At 41.6% G+C, this 27,047-nt stretch overlaps 1 protein-coding gene across 2 annotated transcripts in view; it reads right to left on the bottom strand.

Moving 5' to 3' along the window:
• DPP10 (dipeptidyl peptidase like 10) overlaps positions 1–27,047 on the bottom strand; it is a 480,529-nt gene that overhangs the window by 238,389 nt on the left and 215,093 nt on the right. For both annotated transcript variants that reach the window (XM_019480614.2, XM_059727434.1), the window contains exon 4: positions 831–925. In XM_019480614.2, coding sequence (XP_019336159.1) covers positions 831–925 — 95 coding nt within the window. The remainder of the gene's footprint in view (positions 1–830; positions 926–27,047) is intronic.

Below are 27,047 nucleotides of genomic sequence, written 5' to 3'. Positions count from 1 at the left end.
AGTATGATACACGGAGCCTACCACTTGGCTAAGTGAAGGTAAGGGGGAGGTTACAAGTAGTAACACTGTGCGTAATGACATAAAAGGGAATAAAGAAAAAAATTGACTAAATATAAAGTTTCCTAATAATACTTATTATTTAGGTAGCACCAGAAGATGAACAAAGCATTTTACAGGAGTTCAAGAAGAACAGTCCATGACTAGTCAAGAAGAACAGAAAAGTAGAAAGGGATTAGAAGAAATGGAAAATATGCCTGTTTCTTTCTTTACTTTAATAGTAGATCTCCTTGAATTCTGCAGTAATTTAATTTGGGGGAGGAGACTGACCATTCCCCCTCCCACAAAATTTTTCTACTACATAGCTATTTTTTCCAAAATCTGCTGTTCTGAATTCTTGTTCTTTTAAAATTGTGACCCTCAAAGAGGCCAATACTATCAACTTTTAATACTATTTCCTCTGTCATATGATTATCTTATACACGTCCCTTATATTCACTGTAGGGAGCACAGAAGAAGACAAACGTCAAGAGTTTGAACACTACCAGAGTGTAGATTACTGCCATGGTAATGCTTTCTTGATTCATCTAAATGTAGGGCAGAAACCATGAGAATATGCTGGAGGAGAAGCTCTTGTATTGTTAGATAATATTTTCCATTTCTAATGTCATCCATTCTAGACAGACAGGGTCTATATCCTGCTTAAGCACTATACTATACTCTGTAATCCTGCTACAGAAAAAAAAAAATACCAAAATTACCCCAATTAATGAATTGAATTCCACTGAAAAGTGACATAGTTTAAATTATTAAAAGAAATAAGTATTACTTACAAAAGTTGAATTTTCCAATAATAATGTGGTTGTATTTGTTTCTACATTCAGTTTAACAACATGTCCATTCCTATTTTTATACACCACTTCTGAATCTGCAACAACAAAGGTATTAACAATTAGCAAATACATTGAGTACTGAATATAACATTTGTAGAGAAAATGGGCATATTAAAAACAAAACTTTTAGAAGACCTACTACTACATTAAAATATGTTCAGGCAGTTTATAGAGAGAGCTTCATTTTTAAAGTCCAATTATATTGACTTTTCTTGAGATTATTAAAATGACACCACTGTTTGTAGTATGAGGTGATGTTGTAGCAGGGAAAGGGCACTGTGTTATCTGAAAACTAGTCTAAATCTATCCCAATCATGCAGCTAGTCCAATAAAAGGGACACCACAAAAATTCTTGAAATTCACAACTGCCTGTGCAGTTTGTGCACCATATTTCATCAATTCACTCAGAAAAAAAACTATTCCATTCACTTCAATGGAATCACTGCTGTAAGGTCAGTGAGTTTAATAGCACTTTTCCTACGAATTAAGTCTGATTACCCTTGAGTTCTCAAGTCTGATAAGTCTTACTCCTCATGTGAACTTGTCTGTATTACAAATAGAATCATTAAATACATGGATGACCCTTGTGGAGGAAGGCTATTACATCAGCAAGGTTTTCTGGCCAGAAGTTGGGCATCTGTTTCATTGCAAGTTCTCATACAAGTGCCTTAGTTCAATTTCTGTTCATGCCTTTAAAAACGTCTGCTGACCAATAGCCTTTAGTCCTATCTTTAGGCTTTCTTTACTTGATTAATTAATAATATTGAAAGGATCTCTCGGTTCCATAACTTCTGCTACTGAGTTGTGATACTGTTGGACTATTTCACTGTCAGGAGCACATGGATGGGTGGACTTCATTATATTAACTAAAAAAGGATTAAATGAAAGTACAATGTAATATATTCAAATAAGATGATGTGCAACCTATTTAAAAACAATGCAAGTTCAATTTGAAACGGGAGTAAATCTCTCTTCTGCTACCTGTCTTATAAGTTACTATGGCCCCCTCCAGATGTTACATTTGCTGAGGGGTACATGTACATTTTCCACAACAAATGGTAATATGCCAACTGTTAAAAGGATTTGTACCAAGAAAAATGTGGCTGTTTCACCACAAAAATGGTAGATCCACAACAAAGCTGTTGACTCAAACAGCGAGTGCTTTACTATGGAAGGAGAAAGTTAATGTCCAGCCAGGTCTCTAACCCAATCCAGTCTCAAAGTGCTCTGCTGTCCTCCCCCTGCCCCCCACAACTTTCCCCAAGGCATGTAGTAAGCAGCTGCATCCCTGAGAGCCCGCCTAGAGGGAACTGTCAGGGCAAGCTGCTCTGTCCCTGTGGCTGCTGGGGTGGGGGCTGCCTGGTCCCAGGTTGCCCCAGGCAGATAAGCTACCCAGCATCATAAAACCACTACCCAGTGCTGTGTGACCCAGGAATTCGTCAATAAGCCAGCGCATGGAGTTGATCAGCACAAACTTCCCAACAGTGGGTATCTTGTGCACTGGCCACACAGAACTGGAAGAGGCACTGCAGTACTGGGCATCCCTCTACCTTTGCAGTTGTCCAGAACAGCCCCAAGCCCCATGAGTCACAGGGGCAAGCAGAGCTGCCTCCTGTTCCACAGGGTACTAAGAAACAGCCCTGGTTATGCAGTGAGGGTAAAAGGGCTCGCTTAAAGCAGCAGCCAGTTCTGATAAGGGCAGGGTTTATGCCCTCCATCAGCCCCTGCAGTGACTTGCAGGGAGTCCCTTCACCCTTACCTCCATCTGGCAGCAAGGGTTATGGATCTGCTTGCAACCCAGAAACTATAAAGCATAAGGGTTCAGGTTTAACAATCTCAAAATCTCTAAGAGCTGCTGCTTAACATTTAGGGTGTATACTAGGGGTGTGTGAAGCTTCAGTCACCAATTTGGTTCAGAGAAGATTCAGCACAATTGGGAGTCTGAATCATCGAATCTGAATAGAATCAGGAGACCCAAAAAACCCTCCAAATTGATTAAAAAAAGATTTGGGAAAAGATTCAGAGATTTGGAAGGCAGTCTTTCAGGGGAACAGAAACTAAGACGAGGGAAGGGAGCAGGGGGTGGGAGGGAAGAGTGACATCTGTAGATGGCCAGTGGCTGTAGTCTTTCCCTGAGTCCCCTTCCCATCACAGTGCTGTGGGGGAGGGACATAGAAACAGCATATAAGTCTGTCTGCAGCCTTTCTGTCCCTTTTGTGAGCTGTTTCTACCTGAGCAGCAATATCTGAAATGTACTACTGAACTGCCTTGGCTTCCTAGTCAGTCTCCTGCTAGTCTGTCTTCTTGCAAAGGGTTGGATACAGCTTACTAATGACCCTTGCCTAGAATCCCTCTACTTATCCCTATCCAATCCATCTATTTCAACTTATTCTTCCCCCCGAAATATCTAACTTATTCTTGTTCATCACACTTTTTTAAAAAAAAGCTGTTTTTTCTGGCAGTGTGATCCATCACTGTGTAGGAAAGCACACACATCACACACACACACACATACATACAGTAAAGAGATTAAACAGAGAAAAAGAGATATTATTTAGTTACAGATACATACAGTAATCAGAGAAGAAGAAGAGATATTAATATTATGAATTACACACACATGCAGTAAACAGAGAAGAAGAGATATTAATCAGACACATACAGTAATCAGAGAAGAACCACTTTTCACAGATGAGCATATGCAGGTCACTTCATCAACCTCCTCGTAGATACAGAAACTCATGGGCCCAATATAGACATTGGATTTATGACACACTACCACCTGCCTGACATCTGACTCCCCAGGTAGCAGGTACTTCTCCACTTTTACCTGCTACCCCCCCCCCCCACCTGTCTCTCACCCCCTGATGCCTCCATTTCCATTTTCACTGACTGGATTTCTTGCCTGCATGGCATGCCAGCCTTTGGTTTCTTTACTATTCCTTCCATCAAGGAAGAGCACACACACACCAACTAGATGCTTCCTCAGCCCGATGAAGGGTTTTAAAACCCAAAAGCTTGCAAAGAAGAATTTCTCCAACTATTCAGTTGGTCCAATAAAAGATATCAGATTGACCCTAAGAACCTTGTCTGGGCTATGCCCTTAGGTGAACACAGCTACAACCTACACCCCTTAATATACACAAGTGACACAAGTTTTGCTTTCAGCAGTTTGAGGTGCAGTTTCACAGAAACCCCTGCGCCACTCTGCCTGAAATCTGGCAGGCCTCCCTCATGCCCGGATGAGGGGCTATGTATGTGGCAGGACATGTTGGCCATTTAATGCCCCACTTTCAGAGCTGGAGGCGGCAGTTTAGTCTCTCACTAGCCAGCAAGGGAAGAACATCTCCCTGCTGAGCTCCCATGCCAGGAAGAAATTGGAGGTATAAGGGCTGGGGCTATATGGGGAAGAGGAGGCCCCACATCATCCTAGGAATGACCTAAACTACACCCCGCCAGGGTAGGAAGGCCTGGGTAGGACTACTGGTGGCACAGAAGCCCTAGGAAATGCCAGGACCATAAACCTCCCTGGTGAAAGGTGGGTAGGAGCAGGAGGCACATGATAACCTCCAGACCATACAGTCCTGGCTCAGGAAAGCCCAGACCTGTAAGATCTTTGAGAGGCCTCAGGCTTACTGGTTGCAGTGTAGTTGTAAGGGTGAGAACAGGGGCTACTATCTCTGCAGTTTTCACCCTGCTGCACCTTACCACACACACAAAGTCACACATTTCATGAGTTTTGCTTTGAACAGTTTGAGGTGCAGTTTCCCAGAAACCCTTACACCTATCTCCTTGAAACCTGGCAGGCTTCATGGCCTCAGAAGGGGTTACCATCCCTGCTGTTTTTATCCAACTCTGCCAAAAAATGACAACAGTTTTGGTATTTCAGTGATTCCCCATTATAATCTATGGCCGAATCACCAAATCTCTCCAAATCACTGCCGGATTTTCTGAAGCCAATTTGGCTGAATCAATCTGAATCGAATACTTCCCTATTCACACAGGCCTAGTGTGGACCTTTCCCACTAAAGTCACTGGAAATGTTTTTACTGACCTCAGTAGATCCAGTATGCACTCTCAGTTTTGTCTTTAAGTTTTGCCCATTACTTTTAAAACAAACTTAAACTACAGTATATGTTACAGAAATGGGTTCAATAGGTAAAAGATTTTCACCAGATTTAACAGTTAATCAAACATAATTGTCTTGTTATAATAATCTAGAAATCAGAATTTATAATGGAAGTCCTAAAGTAGTGCTGCAGGAAAAGCTAAGAATATGATTCTGAACTACAAAAGAGAACCATTAAGTTACTGTGATGTCTGAGAACCTCACTGTAGATTACTAAATGTTATGAACTATTAAGCAAACATGATCTGGAAAAAAGACAAGATCACAGCACTGTAAAGTCCACTTTCCTTATTCATATAGAGCAAGGGTGGACAATTATTTAGTTGGCAGGCCACTTAAGTTTTGGTGAGCTGTCAAGGGCCACACACAAAATATTTCAGAAGATATCATTGTAACAAGTTACAGATAAAAAAACAAATCATATACTAAAAATCAAACATCTATTGTAACATATTTCAATTTTATTTCAAAACATATTTTTGTCCTGATTCATGTTTTTTTTTAGTAGTGTACATGGAGGCAATTGCATGATAACTCAAAATAAAGTGTTACTCTTGTATATTGTGTGCAGGGGGGAGAGGTATGGAGTGTGTGTGTGTGTGTGTGTGTGTGTGTGTTGGAGAGACTGCCCATGCATTAAGTCCTGGGAGTCAGGCAGAGTGGGTGGAAGGTGAATGAGAGCTGAAGCTGTAGCCCTGCATGCTGGGACAGCAGCTGCCTGGCTCCAGCTTCCCCACTACCCAAAGTAGCGCAGCAGGGGAGGAGGAGGAACCACTGGAGGCGGGGGGTTACAAGCAGTACCCAGGTGGCTGCAGCAGCAACAGCAGGAGCAGTTCCACTGGGAAGATGCATGTACTAGCCGGTGCCAGGGCCAGGACTGGGGCAGTGCCATTGGTGGGTGTGGGGCAGGTGCAGACTGCTCTGGACAGGGGTGGGTGTGTCCCAGCCTCATGCAGAGCACTGCAGGGGTGGCTGCAGGCTGGATACAATCAATTGATGGACCTTATTTTGCCCATCCCTAATATAGAGCAACACAGTTCACTTATGGGTGACTACACAGAAATTCAGAGTATGTGATAGTAGTGAATGTCCTCTGGTATTTTTTGTAAAATTAATAAAGTCTAATTAGGAGACTTTGCTAGTCTAATATTAGATCTTGCCTGGGAAATTATGTGGAATTGACAGCATTTTGGTCAGTGTTACTAGGGCTGTGCTTAAGAAGTAAAATTAGGAAGGTTGTGAAGTGTGGAATTAATAGTTGAAGTTCAGAAAAAAGGAAGAAAATACAGTTCTAATAGGAAGTGACACTCCTTTGTAGGCAACCATTGTTCCTTGTAGTAAAACCATTGATTTTACCTTGCAGATTAGTAATACCTTCATAATATGTTGCAAATATTATAAACTTCTGTTATGTCTCATTCCACAAAAGGACTTAAAAGCCATAGTCAAACCTACAGGTCAACCTATGCTAAATTTTGCACAGAAAAAAAGCTCTAGCCCCAAAACCTTATTATATATTTCTGTAAAAAAATCAGACACGGGGTTGAGGAAACAGTTCTTCATTTCACCTTCTGTATTAATTACCATAGTGTTTTGTTTTTTGTTTTTGTTTTTTAACTTAGATGTTCCATTAAGGACTATCGTATTTTCTGTGTTCGTACAGTGCCTGGACAATAGATACGAGTGAGACACTACAGTAATACAAAGAATAGCTCCTGAATACAGTGATACCTGACTATATCATCTTTTATTTAATTACCATGCCTCCAATTCTATGTCCATCAGGCAAACAGGACTTCGAAGATTTAGGCTAAGTACAGAAAGTCAAAAAGCCCGGGGCTGAATTGATTCAGTATTTGCAGTTTAGTCTAAACTGAAGAAATTGGACCAATAAGAAAACAAACAGACATTCACTTTTGATTCAGGAAATGCAACCAACCACATGCCTGCAGTGGCTCAAGACAGAAGCTGGGGAGCACTAGAGCACACCAGCCAGGCACTGCCAAAGGGAAGGGAAAAGAGAAGCCCCACAAGGCATCCTGCCCTTCCCTGCTCAAGTGGAGGGGGCATAGCCAGGCCCCAATCTGGAGCTAGCTGGAGGGTCTGCCTGGGCAGGGGGGAGGGGTGCCAGCCAGGCTGAAGAGGAGGTGAGTGGGGAAAAAGGTAGTGGCATTGAATTTAAAAAAGCTTAAATAAGAATAGTTCTTTCTCTGAAGTGAGCATTAAACAGCTCAGCTGTGTGTTCACTTTCTCTTCTTTCTGCCCCCCCCCCCACCCAATCTCTGGGATTTACAGTCCACAATCATAGTGACAGGACTCTGCAGGGTTGCTCATAGCTTCCTCTTCCTGATTCAAGGTGCCTGTGGGATTTGTAGTCCACAGTTGCAGCCAGCAGTAAGTTTAGCAGGGCAGGGTAAGTCCATAGTCAGGGGAAGTGGAGTTTAACCCCTTTCCCTGGCCCCAGACCTCAGTCAGAGTTTGCCTGGGGGACCAGTGATCTATCCCTCACTGTTCCTGCTAGGGAGCAGAGGGGCAGGGCCAGCCCTGCTCTCTGGAGCAGACAGCACAGCCCAACCCAAGGCTGCAAAGCATGCTGCGGGACTCTGGTTGAACTTGAACCAGGAATGGGGCTGGGACAGAAGTTTCATAAACTGGTTTGACCTAAATCAGGTAAGTCTGATACTACGTTCAACCAGGTTTATCTTAAACCAGTTTCAGCCATTTTGAAGCTGTTTATGTGTACTGAACTTCTGTTCTGTTATAGGTTTAAACTAGTTTCTGATCACTTAAACTGGTTTGTGTGTAACTTCTGCCTCTAGCCTTCAAGCTCAAACCTACAGGGACTTTAGCACACAAGTAATTTAATTCACATAACTAAATTAAAATGCAAGATACATGTAAGGTAGGGCATGTGAGATAATTTAAGAAGCTTATCTTTATTTTCAAGTTACAAGGGCTTGCTATACTAGTGTTTACAGTAGTAAACTGGGGAGCCAGAACTTCTCAAAGAATGAACTTTCCTGGACATTGAATTCACCTCTCAAAGTTGCAGTATTGTATCTATCAATTGAGTATAATGATACTTAATGGATGAAAGTACAATAAGTTTGCGCAATAAGTTTTAAGCGCTTTGAGATCCTCATATAAAATGATAGATAAAATTAAAATGCCATGAAAATACTGAATGTAAGTACAGTAATCAAAGCTAATCACTGTTAATTTATGTGTCAATCCAATGAATGGCACTCAGAATGATAAAGAGCACTTCTCAGACTGGATAATGGAGCAGTTGATGGCCACTCAACATAATGACGAATTTTTGATTGATAACTTGAATGTAAATAAGAATGCATGCTCATTTAATATTGTTATTATTTATTTTTAATCAGAGGGCAAAACAGTCATAGACAGGAAAAGGACACAGACCTTTGATATATAGATTTTTAAAAATAAAGTTAGCTCATAACTGATTGTTACTTTTACTTTCCTGGTACTAAACAGGTTTGAGGTCCATTGTCCATACACATGCTTAAAAACATGGAGAGGCAGAGTTTCTGCCTCAAAGAAATTCTAATTTAATATGAAACAAAGTGCCATGGCTTAGTAGGATGACCCATAATATAGATTCATAGATTTGCAAGGCAGGAAGGGACCTTGGAAGATCATCGGATCCAGCTCCCTGCGCCAAGCAGGAAAGATAACTTGACCCCAGCAAGGTGACTTTCTCCTCTTGAAGATTTCCAGGGTAGGCAATTGCACCACTTCTGGAGGGAGCTTATTTCACAGTCTGGACACACTGACGATGAAGAATTTTTTCCTACTGTTGAGCCTGAATCGATCTTCCTGAAGTTTGTGGCCATTACTCTGGTTTTCCCTTCAGGTGCTCTGGTGAACAGTTGCTCACCGAGCCTTTGATGTACTCCCCTAGTGGGAGGTGGGAGATGATGAGATCGTGTAGTCTGGTTCTTGCACAAAATGGTTGTTCCTGGTGACTTCAAATATTCTGACATTGTTTCCTAAACTAAAATCTAGATTGTCAGAGGCTTCACACAGATGCACAAGAGAATAAGGGCTCCAAATGTTGTTTCTGCCTTGCTTTGAAGCCATTATTGCAGACTAATGATACCTTCTCAATCTTTCTAGACTCATTAGACAAGACTCACTCCTCAGAAAACGCCAGCTCTTAGCTTTCACTCATTTTTTGACGTGGAAAAATAGGGTAATTCTTCTATTGCAAAGAATTAAAAAAGGTCAGAATGTTTTGGATCCTATAAATTCCTATTTGAAATTTCTCTGTTTATTTTGTGAATCATGTGCAGGTGTTTGTACCCCTAGAAATACTAATATTTCATAGCATCCTGTCTTCAGGGGTCAGTTCTTTATTCAGTACCATTTAATATCTTCAGACCTACCACAGATGGTGACAGATCTTTGCTAGTAAAATTTGCAGATGACAAAGATTGCTGGGGTAACAATAACAAAAGATAGGGTATTTTAAACTGTCTAGTTAAATGGTTACTATCCAAAAATATTAATACAGCTAAATGTAAGGTAATAAACTTGGCAACCAGGCATGTAGGATAGGAATCTCTGTCCCGGACAGCAGTGACTCAGAGAAGAACTCATGGTCCCACCTTAATAACCACTCTCAGCACAACACAGTGGCAAAAAGGAACAGAAGTTCCCAAGCATTTTTGGCCAACTGTAACCAATCGCCACACCTCTTCTCTTCTCTTCCCACCACATGTTTAATGGAAAGATATGAAGTCCAGTATTATACACAACCCAATGATTGTGGTGTCATAGACTACTGGTAGTTCCCAGACCACAGTATGGGGACCACTGATATCCAGTAAGGCAGCGGTTCCCAATCTGTGGTATGGGTACCACCAGCGGTACACAGACAACCTGTCAGTGGTACATGTTAGCAGATTTATTATAATTACTTTATATGACAAAAATTTGCTGGCAGTACTTAAGGTTGAACTGAAATTTGCTGGTGGTACTTAAGGCTGTATCATTTTAAATTGGTGGTATACAACCTGTCAGAGTTTGGGAACCGCTGCAGTAGGGTATTGATCTTGCATCTCTACAGAGCATTGGTTAAACCACTGCTAAAATACTGTGTCCATTTCTGGTGTCTACACTTCAAGGAGCTGAACAGAGAGATAACTTACCACTGTATATAGCTACATACCCATGGAAAAAGATGCTTTACAGTGAGGAAATGGAGTGGTCTTATGACCTTGCTGACAAGGGTATAAACAGATCTAAGACCTCAAAGTTGCAGTTAGAGAATTCAACCTTAAAGCAATATCCAGTTTTCTGACTGAGAGGCGAAATATTAAAACATCTTGTCAGGGGAGCTGGTGGACTCACTGTTGCTCAGGGTCTGAAACATTTTTCCAGATATGCTTTATGGAAGCCATTGGGAGAAATCCTTCAGTTTGACAGTATGTAAGAGGTGGGAAAAGTCAGGCCAGATGGCTGCAGTGGTCTTTTCTGGCTTTGGATTCTAGGGATTTAACTCAATCTATTGATTCTCTTCCTTCCTGAATCCAATGTGCTCATAACATTGGTAGCACTTGTCGCATTTGTAGCCCTGCTTTAAGACAATGATTATAAACACATCTCATGCTTCGGGGCTTCAGCTTGTGAGGTTAGGAAGGAATTTCTTTACCTAATAACTGATTTGTTTCCTTGTCCCCTGTTTCTAAGCTTCTGATCCACTATCTCTGCCATGTCAAAGATTGGCTTCTGGTAGGGATTGGATAGTGAAGGGGGTTGGCTAGCTCCTTAGTTTGCTATAGGTCCTCTTTTTGGATACGTGGCAGGTATACCTGCCTCTCATACTCAGGGTCATACCAATCACCGTATTTGGGGCTGGAAGTTTATCCAAGGACTATTTTTTTGCTTTCCCTGCAATCTATGCTATGGTTAAACTGCTGGGACCATCTGAAAATATCTCATCTATTCAATTCCTTTGCCATTTCAGGGGACCTCAAGCATTGGCAATACATGGGTCTCTCCTATTTTCTGCCTGTGACGTATATATATATATATGTCTAACCAAACCAAGACTCTGAGTTTGTCATAGGATACTGAGTGAATCTTAGTGGCCTATAACATACAGGAAGACAGACAAAGTCAGTTGACCTTTTGGGCAGACATACTACAAATTAGCCCTGCACCCTAGTTGAGTGTCACACCAATTTTTTTCCCCTTACCTGATCTTGTGCTCACTCTTCTGCTCCCTGTGCTCCCTGGCCAAGCTGCTGCTCTGCTTTCTGATCCCTTCTCAATATGCCACTGTGCTGCCTGCCCTCTCCCAATCTGCCACATGCCACACACACAGGCTCCTTGTTCCACTTGTGGCACCTGTGCCACAGGTTGGCAACCCCTGGATTAGATAAGCCAATAGTTTCTCTAACCTTAATTTCTGCGACAGTATGAAATAGTTCATAACAACTGACTCAAATAATTATCTTCCACCTTCATGTTGGCCTTAGTCCCCATACTGACTCTAACAGGGTTCCACATTGTTGGTGGGGTATGTCTGCCCAAGGTCAGTGGGGCTCCACACAAACACATGGCTAGACATCCAATTGCAGATTCTGGGTGTTTGCCATTATTTTGTCTTGCAGAGAGACTTGGCACTTCTGTCTGCCAGCTGAGTGGTTAGACAAAAACATCTCAAATTTCCCCGTTAAAAATACCCATATAATCACTGCAACACAATTAATTCACTTGAGTCAGTAATGTCTGTGTTATGCAATATTATATAATCCAGCATACTGTAGTGATAAAACTAGAGCCTATTCTATCATCACAAGGTCAAATGCTTAAACCCAGTAACCTGATAATCGTATTGCTGTGCACATTTTTAAAAGGCAACTGTATTTTACCCAACGGGCAAATCTCTGAGGGCAAGATGTGGGACTCAGGAGTTTTGCTTCTTTACCTCCTAATTTATGATAGTAATACTTAGCACATAAATAGAGTATTTTATCTTTAAAGCACTTTATACATGTTAACTATTTGGCATTCGCATTTCTGAGAAATGAAGCAACCTTTGTTTCGTACACATGAGAACATTTTACTAAACATGTCACAAAAAGCAATATTTTTAAAGTTCATGGGAGGTGGAAACAAATGGCACATCTAAAACAGTGGTACAGAAATGTATGTTCCAGGACTAGGTGAAAGTATAGATGTGCAAGGTCTGTTGGAACTTTTGTACCATCTATTCATACTGATACAGTTTTTATGTTCTGTCAAAGTCCATAAGTGACTTTAGGTGCTGGTTTTGGTTTTATTTTTTTAACTGTTGTTTATTCATTTTCTCTCCTACCCAGACACGCTCAAACTTCCCACACTTTTACAACTTCTCAAAGCCTTACTTCAAATGTACGTTAAGGTGGGACAGCGGTCTGTCAGCCTTATTGAGGCAACTGAAGAGGCATCCCCGCCACAACTAGCCACCTGATTACTGTTGAGTGAGGTATGAAGAATCATTTTATAAAGAAAAATGACAAGTTACAAATACTGAACCATCTCGCCTAAAAATTATGGTTAACATTTCAATGTATAATACCCATTCCAGCTGAGCAAGCCACTCACCCTTGGCACCATCAATTATAATACAGCATGATGGAATCCCGTAGTATCATTGACGCTAGTTTGCTAAGCAGTGGATGAAAGAAAGTAGCATGGGACTGTTAGGGTTAACTGTGCCAATTCTAAAAGTAAAACAGGTCAGGCAAAAGCAAAGCAATTATCCAGTGAAAACCTCAGAGTCTAATTGTCCTACAAGACTGCCCAGGTATAAAGATTCCCTTCCAGCCCTTCCATGCAAAGAAACACAATAGTATTTGGGTCTGGATAACAAACACATGGCAAGGAACAAGAAGCATTGACAAAACTCTAACTAACGTCAGTGAGGCCATTTAACCCTCAATATTGTGAGAGATCCACTGCTGGCAGCTCGCAGAGTTGTAGGTGATAGTCACCATTTGGAGAAAAAGGAAGAAACGGAAGATATAGGAAACAGATGTATTCATGGACCATGCATTCATTTGAAAACCAAATGAAGGAGATCCTTCATAAAATACAATGCTGTGGGACAGAAAGAAGTGCATTAAAGAATACGAACAATTTGTTGCAAATGCTAACAATCCATATTATTCCAGTCTGTCTGTTTGCTGGAAGAGCAGATTGCAAAATGCTTAGGGAACAGTGGATGGGGAAGGCTAAAGTCATTAAATCCAATTGAAATTCACATAAACAATTCAAATTATATTTTTGGATGCAGATTTCAATATCATGAGCATAGCCCTCACACAGTGATGCAATTACAAAATATATAAGAGGCACAGTCCCAAGTATTTCTCAGCTAGGGAAGTATTTTTACATTAATAATTTTACCAGGACACTTGCTCATATGTTATGCTTTTCTGCCTATGTTTCCCCTTGTGCCATGCAGCTAAAGCTTAGAGATGAGCCTGGGAAAAATGGCAATGCAGTGACAGCATGAAAAATGAGGTTCACCACTTCTAAAGGTTCTGTTAGCTGTTAGTGTTATTGGCAGGAGACACAGGTCTGCAGTGTGCCTGGCCGGATGTTCATTGTTCCATTAACTGTCAAAGTTAAAGGCAAAATATCACAAAATGCAAAGGAATAAAATCAGAAATCCTGCCATGTACTTTTAACATGCACACTGATGCATGCACACACATTTAAGTTAAAACAAAAAAATCTGCAAGTGCTTCTCTATCCTCACTTACTGCTTCTTCAATACTGTGCCAGTTCGATGCTACAGAATTGATTTTCAGGCACTTGCAGTTCCCACTGGCTTCACCTGACATTGCAGATGCTCAGCCTGAAAATCAAACACTTTTTAATTCTAATTGAAAGCAATTTGCTATATAAAAGGGAATAATGGGTCAGATTCCATTCTAAGTTACACTGCTATTGCTCAAAATAAGGTCAGTGGAAATACATAACTGGAAGAAATATAGTTTGGTCCCAAATCTATGTTGTCTTTATTTCTAGGTATAAATTAATAGATGAAAATCAAGGTATAAAATGGATTGGCTTCCAGATAATTAGTATTAGTATCTCAACTCATATTTCATTGTGCTCAAGCAACTCTTCCAGTATTTTAAATTACACAATAGGTGCAAAAGGACATATTCTCTGATATGCCAGAATAAACCTAATGGAATAAATCTAATCCACTCCAGACCTCAACCATATGTCACTTCTTAGTAAATGGAATTGGTTCCATAGTGCTATTTTTTGGGGGTTATTTTTCAAGCACCATGCATCTGGAGCCTGTAGAACAGTTTGCATCTTTGGTTCCGTTTAGAAAATGGAGGTTTGAAACTCGTTATTTTCTGAACAAGGAAAAGTATGGCTCCATGGAGGTAGTAACTTAGAATCCTCTTCTTACCAGCTAGTCATTTCGCCTCTTTCTTACAATAATCCTACAGAACTCCATTCTTGGACACTACCCAAAAATGCAGCTCTTGGAAGAAGAACTGAGAAATAAATACTGAGCCTTACTTAATAGGAGGAACTGTATTTACTGATGGTGAGTTAAGCAGTGCTAACTGCGAGCAACGATGTCAGAATCAGGGAACAAAAATGCATTACTTTATTGGATACTAAACAAATTGTATGAGGGTTCACATGAAGGCGCTCTAAAGCAGAGCACCTTCATTAACTTGTGTCTGCTCTAGTAGCCGGGCTCTGGTAGTGCTTCCTCAGGATGGGAGAGGAGGAGAAGGAGCTCGGGCTGGTATTTGCCCTGCCAGTGCTGTGGATAAGGAATGGGGGCAGGTGGACTCCAATCCACCCACCTGCATTGCAGCACAGGTTGAGCAAACACCAGTCCAAGCTGCCTACTCTCTTTCCCCCCATCTTTCATCCTGAGATAACACTGCAGCAAGGGGGGGGAGGAGGTAGGAGAGAGGAGGAAGGGGGTGGGGGGGTAGAGCTAGGGAAACAGATTGGCAAAATACAGCCTCTTGCTAGATATGCTCCAAATTGGAGCTCGATTCCACACCTTCCTGACCCAACAGCTAACATCTGGTGGGTTGGGAGGATCTGTCTAACTCATGGTGCTTTCTGAGAAGTGCCATGAGTTAGATTGGGGAGCTACACTTCTGTTTGCTCCTTAATTGACTGTTCTCTTTTATATGTAGAGTTAACACATGCCATTGTGTTAAAATTGGTGTTTAGCTTAGGCTGCACTTTCTTTTTCCCCAGACTTGAAGAAGGGCACTTTGTGCCTGAAACTTGCCTAACAGCTCTCCCACCTATACAGTTGATTTAATAGATACAGGACCAAAAAAGCATACATTTTGGACCACCACAACTACAGAAGTAACAGAAACTAGTTTTAGACTGTTTATAGATTCATAGATTCATAGATGTTAGGGTCGGAAGGGACCTCAATAGATCATCAAGTCTGACCCCCTGCATAAGCAGGAAAGAGTGCTGGGTCTAAATGACCCCAGCTAGATACTCATCTAACCTCCTCTTGAAGACCCCCAGGGTAGGGGAGAGCACCACCTCCCTTGGGAGCCCATTCCAGACCTTGGCCACTCGAACTGTGAAGAAGTTCTTCCTAATGTCCAGTCTAAATCTGCTCTCTGCTAGCTTGTGGCCATTGTTTCTTGTAACCCCCGGGGGCGCCTTGGTGAATAAATCCTCACCAATTCCCTTCTGTGCCCCCGTGATGAACTTATAGGCAGCCACAAGGTCGCCTCTCAACCTTCTCTTGCGGAGGCTGAAAAGGTCCAGTTTCTCTAGTCTCTCCTCGTAGGGCTTGGTCTGCAGGCCCTTGACCATACGAGTTGCCCTTCGCTGTACCCTCTCCAGGTTATCCACATCCTTCTTGAAGTGTGGCGCCCAAAATTGCACGCAGTACTCCAACTGCAGTCTGACCAACGCCCTATAGAGGGGAAGTATCACCTCCCTGGACCTATATGTCATGCATCTGCTGATGCACGATAAAGTGCCATTGGCTTTTCTGATGGCTTCGTCACACTGCCGGCTCATGTTCAACTTGGAGTCCACTAGGACTCCAAGATCCCTTTCCACCTCTGTGCCACCCAGCAGGTCATTCCCTAGGCTGTAGGTGTGCTGGACATTTTTCCTCCCTAGGTGCAGCACTTTGCATTTCTCCTTGTTGAACTGCATCCTGTTGTTTTCTGCCCACTTGTCCAGCCTATCCAGGTCTGCCTGCAGCTGTTCCCTGCCCTCCGGCGTGTCCACTTCTCCCCATAGCTTTGTGTCATCTGCAAACTTGGACAGAGTACATTTCACTCCCACGTCCAAGTCGCTGATGAAGACATTAAAGAGTATCGGTCCAAGGACCGAACCCTGCGGGACCCCACTGCCCACACCCTTCCAGGTCGAGACCGACCCATCTACCACGACTCTTTGGGTGCGACGCTCTAGCCAATTCGCCACCCACCGGACTGTGCAGTCATCCACATCACAGCCTCTTAATTTGTTCACCAGTATAGGGTGGGATACCGTATCGAAGGCCTTCCTGAAGTCCAAGTATACGACATCCACCCCTCCTCCTGTGTCCAGGCGTTTCGTAACCTGGTCATAGAAAGAGACTAGGTTGGTCAGGCACGATCTGCCCTCCACAAACCCATGCTGGTTTCCCCTCAGCATAATTTGTCCTGCCGGGCTCTCACAAATGTGAGCCTTGATAATTTTTTCAAATACTTTACCAAGGATGGAGGTGAGACTGACCGGCCTATAGTTGCCCGGGTCCTCCTTCCTCCCCTTTTTGAAAATGGGGACCACGTTAGCCCTTTTCCAGTCCTCTGGGACTTGGCCTGTGCGCCACGAGCATTCGAATATTCCTGCCAGTGGCTCTGCAATGACGTCGGCCAGTGCCTTCAGCACCCTTGGATGGAGCCCATCCGGGCCTGCCGACTTAAAGGCATCCAGTTCTTCCAAGTGACTCTGCACCACCTCAGGATCTACGCATGGAAGTCTGGTGCCTTGCTGCTGCCTCTCTACAACCCCAGTGAGAGACTTGTCGTGCCCCTCGCTTAGGAACACTGAGGCAAAGAACTCATTGAGGAGTTCAGCCTTGTCCCCCCTATCTGTCACCAATTGCTTCTGCCCATTTAGCAGGGGTCCTATTCCTCCCTGGGCCTTCCTTTTACTCCCAATATATCTAAAAAACAATTTTTAGATATATGTTTACTAAAGCTGTTGTCTATTTCAATACCTAATTCTAAACAATAGTGCTGTGGAGTTGCTCCCCATGGTTGCTTTCTACATTCCCTTTTTTTTTTTTTTTTTTTTTACATTTCCCAAGTTAACATTCATAGTTTTCTCCCCAACTTGAAATCCAAGATTTACCAATATCAGAGTAACTGAGCTGAATCTAAGGTTAATTTTTGCAATGATACTGGTTCGTTTGCTCTCAGAGCTAATATTTTATAATTATTATTACCATAGTAACTAGATGAACAGCCCTGCTGTGATAGAAAATTGTACAGCTGTATCATGACAGACGATCCCTGCTCCAAAGATTTTACATTCTAAATGGAAAAGATAGAAGGGGTGATAGGGAAAGATGGAAAAGTCATGTAATTTACCTGTGTTTTACAGGAAAAAATAGGAAGAGGTGTCCAATCTAATTGACCTACCACAGTTTTAGACAAGTATTCCAATGGATTCCAAAATTGCCATAAACTGTTAGAAGAAACTTGCTAACTGTGCATCTCAACTAAAAGCCAGCCAATCATGAATGAGTCAGCTGTGGAGGCACAAAGGTGATATAAAATGTTGTGGCAGCTCCATACAAGTCTGAGGTACATGATTAGATGTGACTATGCTGCTTGAGCATAAAGTGGAAGTACAATCCTGAAAGTTGTACAGTAGACACAAAAAGGAGCCAACACAGAGAAACAGGCGCATAAGTATTAGGTATAGAACGCTGGAAGCCATCTCACTGGTACCCATAGAGCTTGTGAACACCTTGAAACAGGGGTTAATATTGACAGGACAGGGAAACTTAATCCATCATATGAATGTTGCATCAACCCCAAAGAGACTATTCAATTACACCTAGTGTTCACGTTTCAGAATCTACTTTCTACCTGATCTTTAAAAGTCATCTGAAAAACTTCAGCAGATTGTAAAGGAAAACCTTTCTAATTAGTAAATCTACAGTCTGACAGGATTTCTGAGATTACCTTGATCCTCACCCTTGCAGAAGTCTGCAGTGACAGTAAGCGAAAGAAACAAAAGTCCTCATTGTTAAACCTCCTGAAAAATAATCCAGCTTCTCATTAAATATTCACAGCAATAGCAATGACTGTCAATGCTTGTGAGAAAACCGATTTGGATGAACATACGCTTAGGTTTGGATTTTTTTCAGGATAACAAGGTTTTGTTTCATGATAAATACTTTGGAAGAGTTATAAGGCTAAATCCTCAATGGATATAAATCAGGGTATGATTGAATCGACTCCAGTGGAGAAATGTCATGTTAGTAGTATACAAATATAGGTATTTTACAGAATAGAGAAAGCATGGTCTTGTCAGCAGAGGACTGCAGTTTAATTCCTCCATCTGTACCATAAGTTATTGAAAATCTCAGCCAAAGTCCTGAATACATGGCATATTTACACTAGTATAATTTACACTAGTTTTATAAAATGATGTTAACTACACATGACCCAGAGCACACAGAGAAGCAGCTCTCTAGCGGATTACAGCATGTCCCACTGGTGAGAGCAGATAATGGCCTAGGTGAGGGGTTTTCAACCTTTCAACCTTTTCCTGGTGGGTACCCCCTTCCAGATGTGGAGCAGGGAGGGTTCCTGGTAGGTGAATGTGGAAGGGTACCCGCTGCTTCTCAAGTACCCCCCTTCTCAGCACTGCCGCCACGTACCTGTTGGGACCTTTGCAAGTACCCCCAGGGGTACACGTAACCCTGGTTGACAACCCCTGGCCTAGCTGCTGATAGAAAACAGTAACCCTAGGATAGCTGCACACACACAACACTTATTCCTGATTTTCTCCTAGGGTAATTCTAAGAATTCAAATGCATGGCACTGGTTTGAGGCTCTTTGTCTTAGAATCATAGAAAAGTAGGGCTGGAAAGGATGTCCATATGTCATCTACTTCAACCCAGTGCCTGATTTAAGATCATCCCTATCCAAACCACTCTATACAAATACATTGACTAACCTCTTTACAAAACTATACCAACAACTTTGGCACAACACAACATGGGCGACTGGTGTCTCCCAAGTTTGGGGGGGCACCAGAAGGGCACAAATGGGGGGGGGGCCTCATCAGCTGGTCACTGAGCGCACCAGCGGCACAGTGGTAGCGAAAGTGCCAGCACTTCTGCATGCAGCATGGAGGTGGCAGAAGTGCCAACACTTCCACCACCATCGTCCCGCCAGCAGAGACAATTTCAGGAGGAGCACAAGCACTGTCTGTGCCTCCCTACCAGCTGGAGCCCTCACTCTCAAGGGGACACCAACACTCTCAGGGGAAGCACATGTCCCCTCCATGTCTCCCTCCTCCCCACGTGTCACCTATGCAACACAAGACATAACACCCTAGCCTGCCACAGGTAAAGAAGGAGGAACACAGCAGTCAATGTCCTGCTGTTATAACGGTTGTTAATATACGCTTGAGAGAAACCAGGAAAAGGCCCACATCCTCTGCTACAAAGGCAGACAAAACCTCCCACAGTCCATGCTTCCTTCTTGACCCCCCAATATGATAATCAGTCTAACCCTAAGCACAGGGACAAGACCCTCTAGCCAGGAACATCCAGGTCATAGTCCCAGCTGGAACACTAGCACACCTCAGTCACAATCCGTAGCCTCAGCTGCTGCCAACACCCACTGCCTCTGAGGAAGGCTAAAAAGAACCCTGACAGTAGAAGGCCAGGGGTAGCAGCAGAGGGCCTGGCATTGAAATAATTCTCTCCCATGAAGCATCAGCAAAGCCAAGAAGTATAGAAAACAACCATAATAGAACATATTCACAGCTACCCCTAGATCATCCCTGATCAGTAGCTATCCAACCTCTTCCTGAACACTTAGAACTTTCAACCTCTCCCCATTAGATTTGCCTTCCAAGTCTCCCATCAGTATCATTACATGGCTTTTGGATAGATTTGTTACCTCCTTGAAGACTGCCTCTTCCTGTTTTTGTGGTTTATAATAAATACCCACCCTTACACTGGTGCTGCATCTTTCACTTTTCATCTTCACCTGCATTCTGCTCTGCTATCTTCTTCCTCCTGAACCAGGTAACAAGTGTATGTGTTTTTGATGTACAAGGCAACATGACCACCTTTTCTCCCAATCTTGTCTTTCCAAACCAAAATGTAACCCTCAATCTTGACATTTCAATCATAAGAACTCTCCCATCAAATCTCTTTGATACCAATCTGGTCATAGTTCTTTTCAAAGGCTGCAGCTTCCAGGTCCTCCTGTTTATTTCCCATACTTCTCATATCTGTACACATACATAAGACTTATTTTTCATTTTGACTTACTTGTTTCCCTTTTGCATTGCTTGTTCCTGTCCTGTAGCTCTGTGCCCCTTCCAAGAGTTGAGTTGCTTCTTCCACTCCTTTTCCCCCTGGATTGTTTGCCCTGTCCCCCATGGAACATGGTGCCATGTGTCTATTCTTTTCAACTTTGGTGTAAAGACTGACTTGATTTCCATTAACAGAATACATATGCAGATACAAGAGGCTTACACAAAAGTGCCTAAAAACTCCAAATCTCACTGATATTCCAGTATTCCAGCCCTAATCTCTATTTCTGTGCTTCACATCATAGGACTTTTATTTTTGCGGGGGGGGGGGGGGTGCGTGGAGAGGAGGGGTAGGAGCTAAAATGATGGACATGTGGAAGGTTTTACCTAATCTCATAAGGTAAGTGGTTATTTCAGGTAACAGCCCTCTTCCTAAGTGGGTCCAAGGCCTTGGGCCACCACATACTCAATGCCTCTGCTTCACATCCTCACCTCGAAATTGTGGACAATACAAAATCTGTTTAGTCTATTTTGATTGTAAAGCAGAGCAGGGGTCTCCATTACGTCAAGTGAGCACCCAGAAAGGGTTAGCTTATGGCTTGCTGGTAAGCAAGGATCCTGGTTTTCTCTAATAAAAAAAAAATAATAATAATAATAATCCCCAATTTTCAGTTTAAAAAAGTAACCTAAAATTCACATTTTTCCATGATAAACATGAAACAACCACTAATATATAGATAGATATATAGTGGTGTTTCATTTTAATCATGGAAAAATGTAGATTTGAGGTTAGTTTTTAAAACTGAAAAAACAGGATCCCTTCTGATAAGATAGACATTGGACCCCTTGTTTAAGTTTCCAGGGCTTCTTCCCACTTCATAGCTCAAGCAGTTTGATTTATCCCAAATGCTATAAATGAAAGGTAACTGCTGCCTAATCCCATTAGGGGAGTGGTGATTTGAACAATGTGATTGATGTCTAAATGGTGACCTTTGGCGTCTAAAGAGGTACATAAGCACCTAAGTACATAGGTTGCAGAATGGGGTGGGCTACCCCTGGCCATGGCCTGACCAACTTTTAGCACATTAATTTATATAACCCACAAAAGTCTGGTTAAAACCAGATAACTATTTTTTTTTTTTTATCTACGTAGCTAGCTAAATTAACGTGCTAAAAGTTGGTCGGGCCATGGCCCAGGTGGCCCACCCCGTTCTGCAGCTTATGCCTAAATACTCCTGAGAACCTAATCCTCGGTAGCTAGCACGGGGCTGCTTAGGTGTTCCTGTGATATTCCTAATAGAATTAAGCTGAACACCATACAAACTTCTCTGGAATAATTTTCTGATTCTGTTTGCTTAAGTAAAATTCAACTTTGCAGTACACACAGCAATGTTTGCAGGACAGGTTCCTTCATTTTCTTCTATTTCATATTTTTATAATAGGAAAACATAAGAGGAGGTTGACACTTTGCTGTCAACACATATGTCAATCAGCCTTTGCTGCACTAAATATTATTAGAACTGCAGATGGCATTTTCATTAAATTGATTATAGAAAATGTCATGTTAATTAAAACAGAGAATGCTTTCCAATTTAATGAACAGGAGATGCTAGACAAATCTTTGTCTAATTAAGTGTTTGCTAATTAAATATAAGTCATTTACAAAGATATTATAGATACAGATGAAATTTCAATATTGCCCAGTATCTCATCCATCAACTGAAAATCAAGGATGCTTATTGTTTTTTTTAACTTCAGGATGTGGGTAAACAAACAGGTTACCGCAAGATAAGTTACGTTGTGAACTTGAAGCAAATCAGACGCTCCACAGTAATGGCTTGTACGCACGCTTTCACCCTACTGTAATTGTGATGTAGTTTACATCTCCATTGAAATAGAGCCCTTTTCAAAGCCTCTCAGCAAGAGGTTTGCTTTCCAATCCTGATTTCTAACTAAGACAAATTCACAGGAATCTTCCAACTCTTTGCTGACTACTTGTTTTCACAAACCCTTTACTGTACAAGTATACAATAGCAGAATGCAGTAAAAATCTTAGAGATGCCAGTACTTCAAAAGGAATAGAGTAGGGAGACAGCCCAGGCAAGATCAACTAAATCCATTAAGAACTGATATTTGAAGAAACGTTTTAAAAGGTAAACATATACAGGGCAATTCAACTAAGGTACAGGTAAAATGGCAGTTTAGTTTGCACTGAAAGGATATAAACACAAAAGCAAGAGTGGAAGATGAGTGGAAACTGTATGCAAAGTTTGGCTGGATGTTACAGGATGAAAGCGATTTACAGAAAAATGTAGACTCACCGGAACAGACGCTCAGCGGGTGTAAGTGGCCATATCTCCATTGACTTTAATTACATGTGCAACACAATTGTAATCTTGTAATAAGCTCTGAAGCTGACTCAATTCTCACAGTTCCATAGCTCTCTCAAGAGGTGCTTTGTAATTACACTCCCTTTCTGAATACTGAGCTGTTCACGTAAAACAAAGGCTCAACGTAAAACTTGAAAAAAGTCAGCCTCTTTCTTCAAGGCTCACTGGTTTATTATACATTCCTGGGCAGCTTCAACCAGGTCTTTTAGTCTAGCTTATATGGAAGATGTTGTCCCTCGTTGTCCTGGATCCCTTGATGGAGTTGTTTCAAAGTCTCTTCATTTCCCAGACCCTCCAACTAGGAGCTAACGAGAGTCTCACATCCCTCTTTGGCTTCTGAGCCTTTTTCTAAACTCATCAGGCTCCAAGAACTCAAGCTACTTTTTATATCTCCAACAGGCCTTGCTCCTGTTACCTTTATCTGGGGAGACAGGCTAAAACTGGAACAGGTACAATTGAGACCCAGCTCACTCAGACAGGCATCTTATCCTGGGACAGAGATCAGTGAATTTACACCAGTTGAGAATCATGCCCGGTATTAGGACGAGCTAAATGAATGTCAGAATTTATGTGGCTATAAATAATCTCCAATAAGAAGTGACTTGGGACTTTTAGAATTCAACTCGGATAAAGGTAAAGAAAGAAAAAAGAAAAACAAAACCTTGGGGACATAATCCAATTGTACAGTGGTGTGAATGAGAAGCACATACCTAACCCAAGCAGCAATCTATGGATGGACTGAAGCACATTTATCCTTACACCCTCTTTATAATGTGCCAATGTTCATTTGTATGTTTTTATCATTACCACAAGGAAAATGTCAGCGATATTAATTTCCTAGAAAGCAGTCAGTCTGCAGCCAATACTGTAGAAAGCATTATCAGTATTCACCCACCCCTGCTGGTGCTGCATCTGCATCTGTTCAACTGGCTTAACTGTACCTGCAGTTTCTTTCCAAAAGATGCCCTAGTTGTTAGGACAGCAGGAAACACCTGGCTGTCCTGTAAAGTACTTGGGCTGAGGTAGAAGAGGTGGCACTGCAGAGGGAGATGTCTCTAAAACTATTCAGTAATAATCCCTAACATCCAATGCATTAAGCTCTTTCTGTATTTTACAAGGTCAGGATGCATCTGAATGAATAGCTCAGAACTTCAGGGCAAAAGTTGAATACCAAGCATATGTGACAATGGAAGCATTTGCTTTCTGTGTCTACAGAACTGAATACAGAGACACAGCTGCTCCTTGCAAGCATTTCAAACTCTTAATTGCCAGTAAACAGGATGATAAAAGGAGAAGCACTTCTGCCAGCATAGTGAAGCCAGTTAGGGGTGTGAAGACGAGTGATCTAACCGCAGCGTAAAAGCTGGAATAGCAGCAAACTACACATTTACTAGTGAACCAGTGTTTCATTCAGGAAAGAAGGAATACATTATATTGGTAAAAGCTCAGGTTGGGCACTATAAGCTGCATCTACCCAATTAGCACTTTGCAAAATATAGCTGTACTCAGAAGTGTAACTGGCCAGTACTGTGCACCCCCCCCCCCCCCATTCCACCAGCCCCCAACTTGGCACTTTCCAACTTCAGCTTTGGCCGTGAGGAGGGCAGAGCAACAGCAGCAGCACAATAGTCACCTTTTTTTTGCTGCTGGCATGTATATCAAGCTGCCACAAAACAATGGTTTTCAGCCTCCAAAAAATTGAGATGACATCTATCTCCCACAGTAGCAGCAAACCTCTCTCCCTCTCCTGCCCCCCCCCCCCCCCCAAATGTACCACTGCTGCTTCTTTGGCCTTTCAACATTTCCCACAAAATGAAATTATAAATGATTCTGGAGCACCAACATATTGGTTGAATTCAAAATCGTGTTAAAAAAATGTGATTTTTTTTTTTTTTAGTATAACATAACATTCAAAGCAAAAGGAAGCAAATTGTGTCAACACTTTAAATGGAAGATTTAACACATTTCCCTCAAAAATAAATACAATCAGGAAGTTCTTGTGAAATGTGTCGGTGCTAGTGAAACTGATTGATCACAAATTTCAACTAGCCCTTATGGAAATAAGGAAAACCAATGAAGAGAGTACTTTACTGGTCTAGAGTTAGATTATTTGCTGCTGAAGATAGCTTGTACATAGTGCTGGGAAAAAGAATGTAACACACAGATCATTGTTAAACTCGATTTAGACATATTTCAGTTATTCAACATGTGCCATGTTATACCAAGTAGTACATGTATGCACAAACACATACAAACATACTGATTATGCATTTAGATTATGAAACTGCTGATTGTTCTCGTTTCCAATCAGAAAGGACAACAATGATCCTTCCCCAAGAAAACATATAGTCTAAAATAGTTTATGTAACACTAACTATATTATGGAGTTACAAACCATAAAAACACACTAAGTGTTTATATAACATTAAATTCAAAATTAGCTAGTTATGATGTTTTGAATAAATAAGGAATAAATTCAAGAAATTACATCAAATTCTGCCATCATTAGTCATTGCAGAGTTTGTCCCAGAGTCATAAGAGCGAGAGAGAGCATAAGAATCACACTCTAAAGATGATGGAATATCTATAGGTGTGTGCTATAATATTAAATCATTGAGAGGATATTACACTGTGTCAAGCCCCATTCTAAGTGACTCTGCACAGCTCCCATCACTGATATACTGCAAAGATCTTCCCCATTTACAAGATGCCTTTTGTCATCATCTGCACCCAGGAGGTGACCCGTAAGAAGATTCATCGTCTTTTCATAGTTCAAGAAACAAGGTCTTTCCTTGCCCTGTTAGACATACAGAATTCTTGTGGTAACAAAGCATGTCTTCCAATTGTCTTCATGACCCTACTTGTGAGCTCCAAACACTAGATATAAACTGACTTGTAAGGTATGGGTAATTTTGTGATGTTCAGGAGCAGGGAATCTCTCATTGAATGAAACTCTGTTTTCTAGAAAATTCTGCATATGTGACTACTAATTTCTCAGTTGAATCAGGAACCTTCGTAACTAAAAGCATGAGCCCCAGTAGCTATGGCTATAACAGACTTGCATCATTTCAACATTGAGTAATGGCTTATCCTTATAAACAAATATGGTCAACAAATATGCAGTACAGGAAACCCTCGTTATTCGCGGGCTCAGCATTCATGGTTTCAAATATCTGCAAATGCCAAACTTGCTTCTTAAATACACTTAAAGAAGCTCCTCAGGAGCTCTGTGCTTGCCAATGCCAGGCTCCCACTATTGCCAGAGCAGCCGTGCCCCCCCCCAGCCACTGGGGGCACTGCGTTCATGAACACAGTGCCTTATTCATGGATTTTGCCATTCACAGCAGATGTGTTCTCATATATATTGTGATCGCTGATGAGGTATTTACACCCTATCCAATGTTAATTTTAACTGTACAAATGGCATATAAGCCCGTTGGATGACAAAAAAAAAAAAAAAATATCATGAGATGCAGTGTGGAAAGTTCTTCCCTCTAATTTATTACTTCAGATATAGCTCAGATTGATAATATCTGAAAGTCAATAGCATCTGGTAGCTGTTTGGTGACCTATAAAAATGGAGTCAGTGGGCTCAGAAATGTGTTGGTAATCAGCTCAGAAATTCTACATCTATCTTACCGATAACTGTAAGACCTAAATCTCCAAAGCTGTCAATTCACCACTTTTCATGTGAACTTAATTAAAAATTAAAAGGATTTCTGGCTTTGAACCACAAAAAATGTCTTATGTGCAATATAGGTGTTTCTAATTTTAAAATACTTAAGAACTGGGGGGGGGGGGAGTTCTTTCTTTTTTGATGCATCAGCACAGCAAATTCAATAAGCAGGAAGTGTGTTCATGTTGGCCCCAATTCAACAAGATAGGCAGCACATACCTCTCAATTTTAGCCGTTCACTCCAATTAGACTGCTCACATATTTAAAGTTAAGTAAAACACTGCCCTCAGTGAAACTAATTGGAGCTCTACTTTGGAGTTTAATGGGCCCAGGATTTCATCTCTTGTGGCCCACACAGCAAAATATGACTGACGGGACTTATTTTTAATATGTCCTTTAAAGATAAATAAAAATAT

The sequence above is a fragment of the Alligator mississippiensis genome, chromosome 4, assembly GCF_030867095.1.
Source record: "Alligator mississippiensis isolate rAllMis1 chromosome 4, rAllMis1, whole genome shotgun sequence".
In the NCBI taxonomy this organism is placed as follows: domain Eukaryota; kingdom Metazoa; phylum Chordata; order Crocodylia; family Alligatoridae; genus Alligator; species Alligator mississippiensis.
This window is presented reverse-complemented; position numbering and strand designations above follow the sequence as displayed.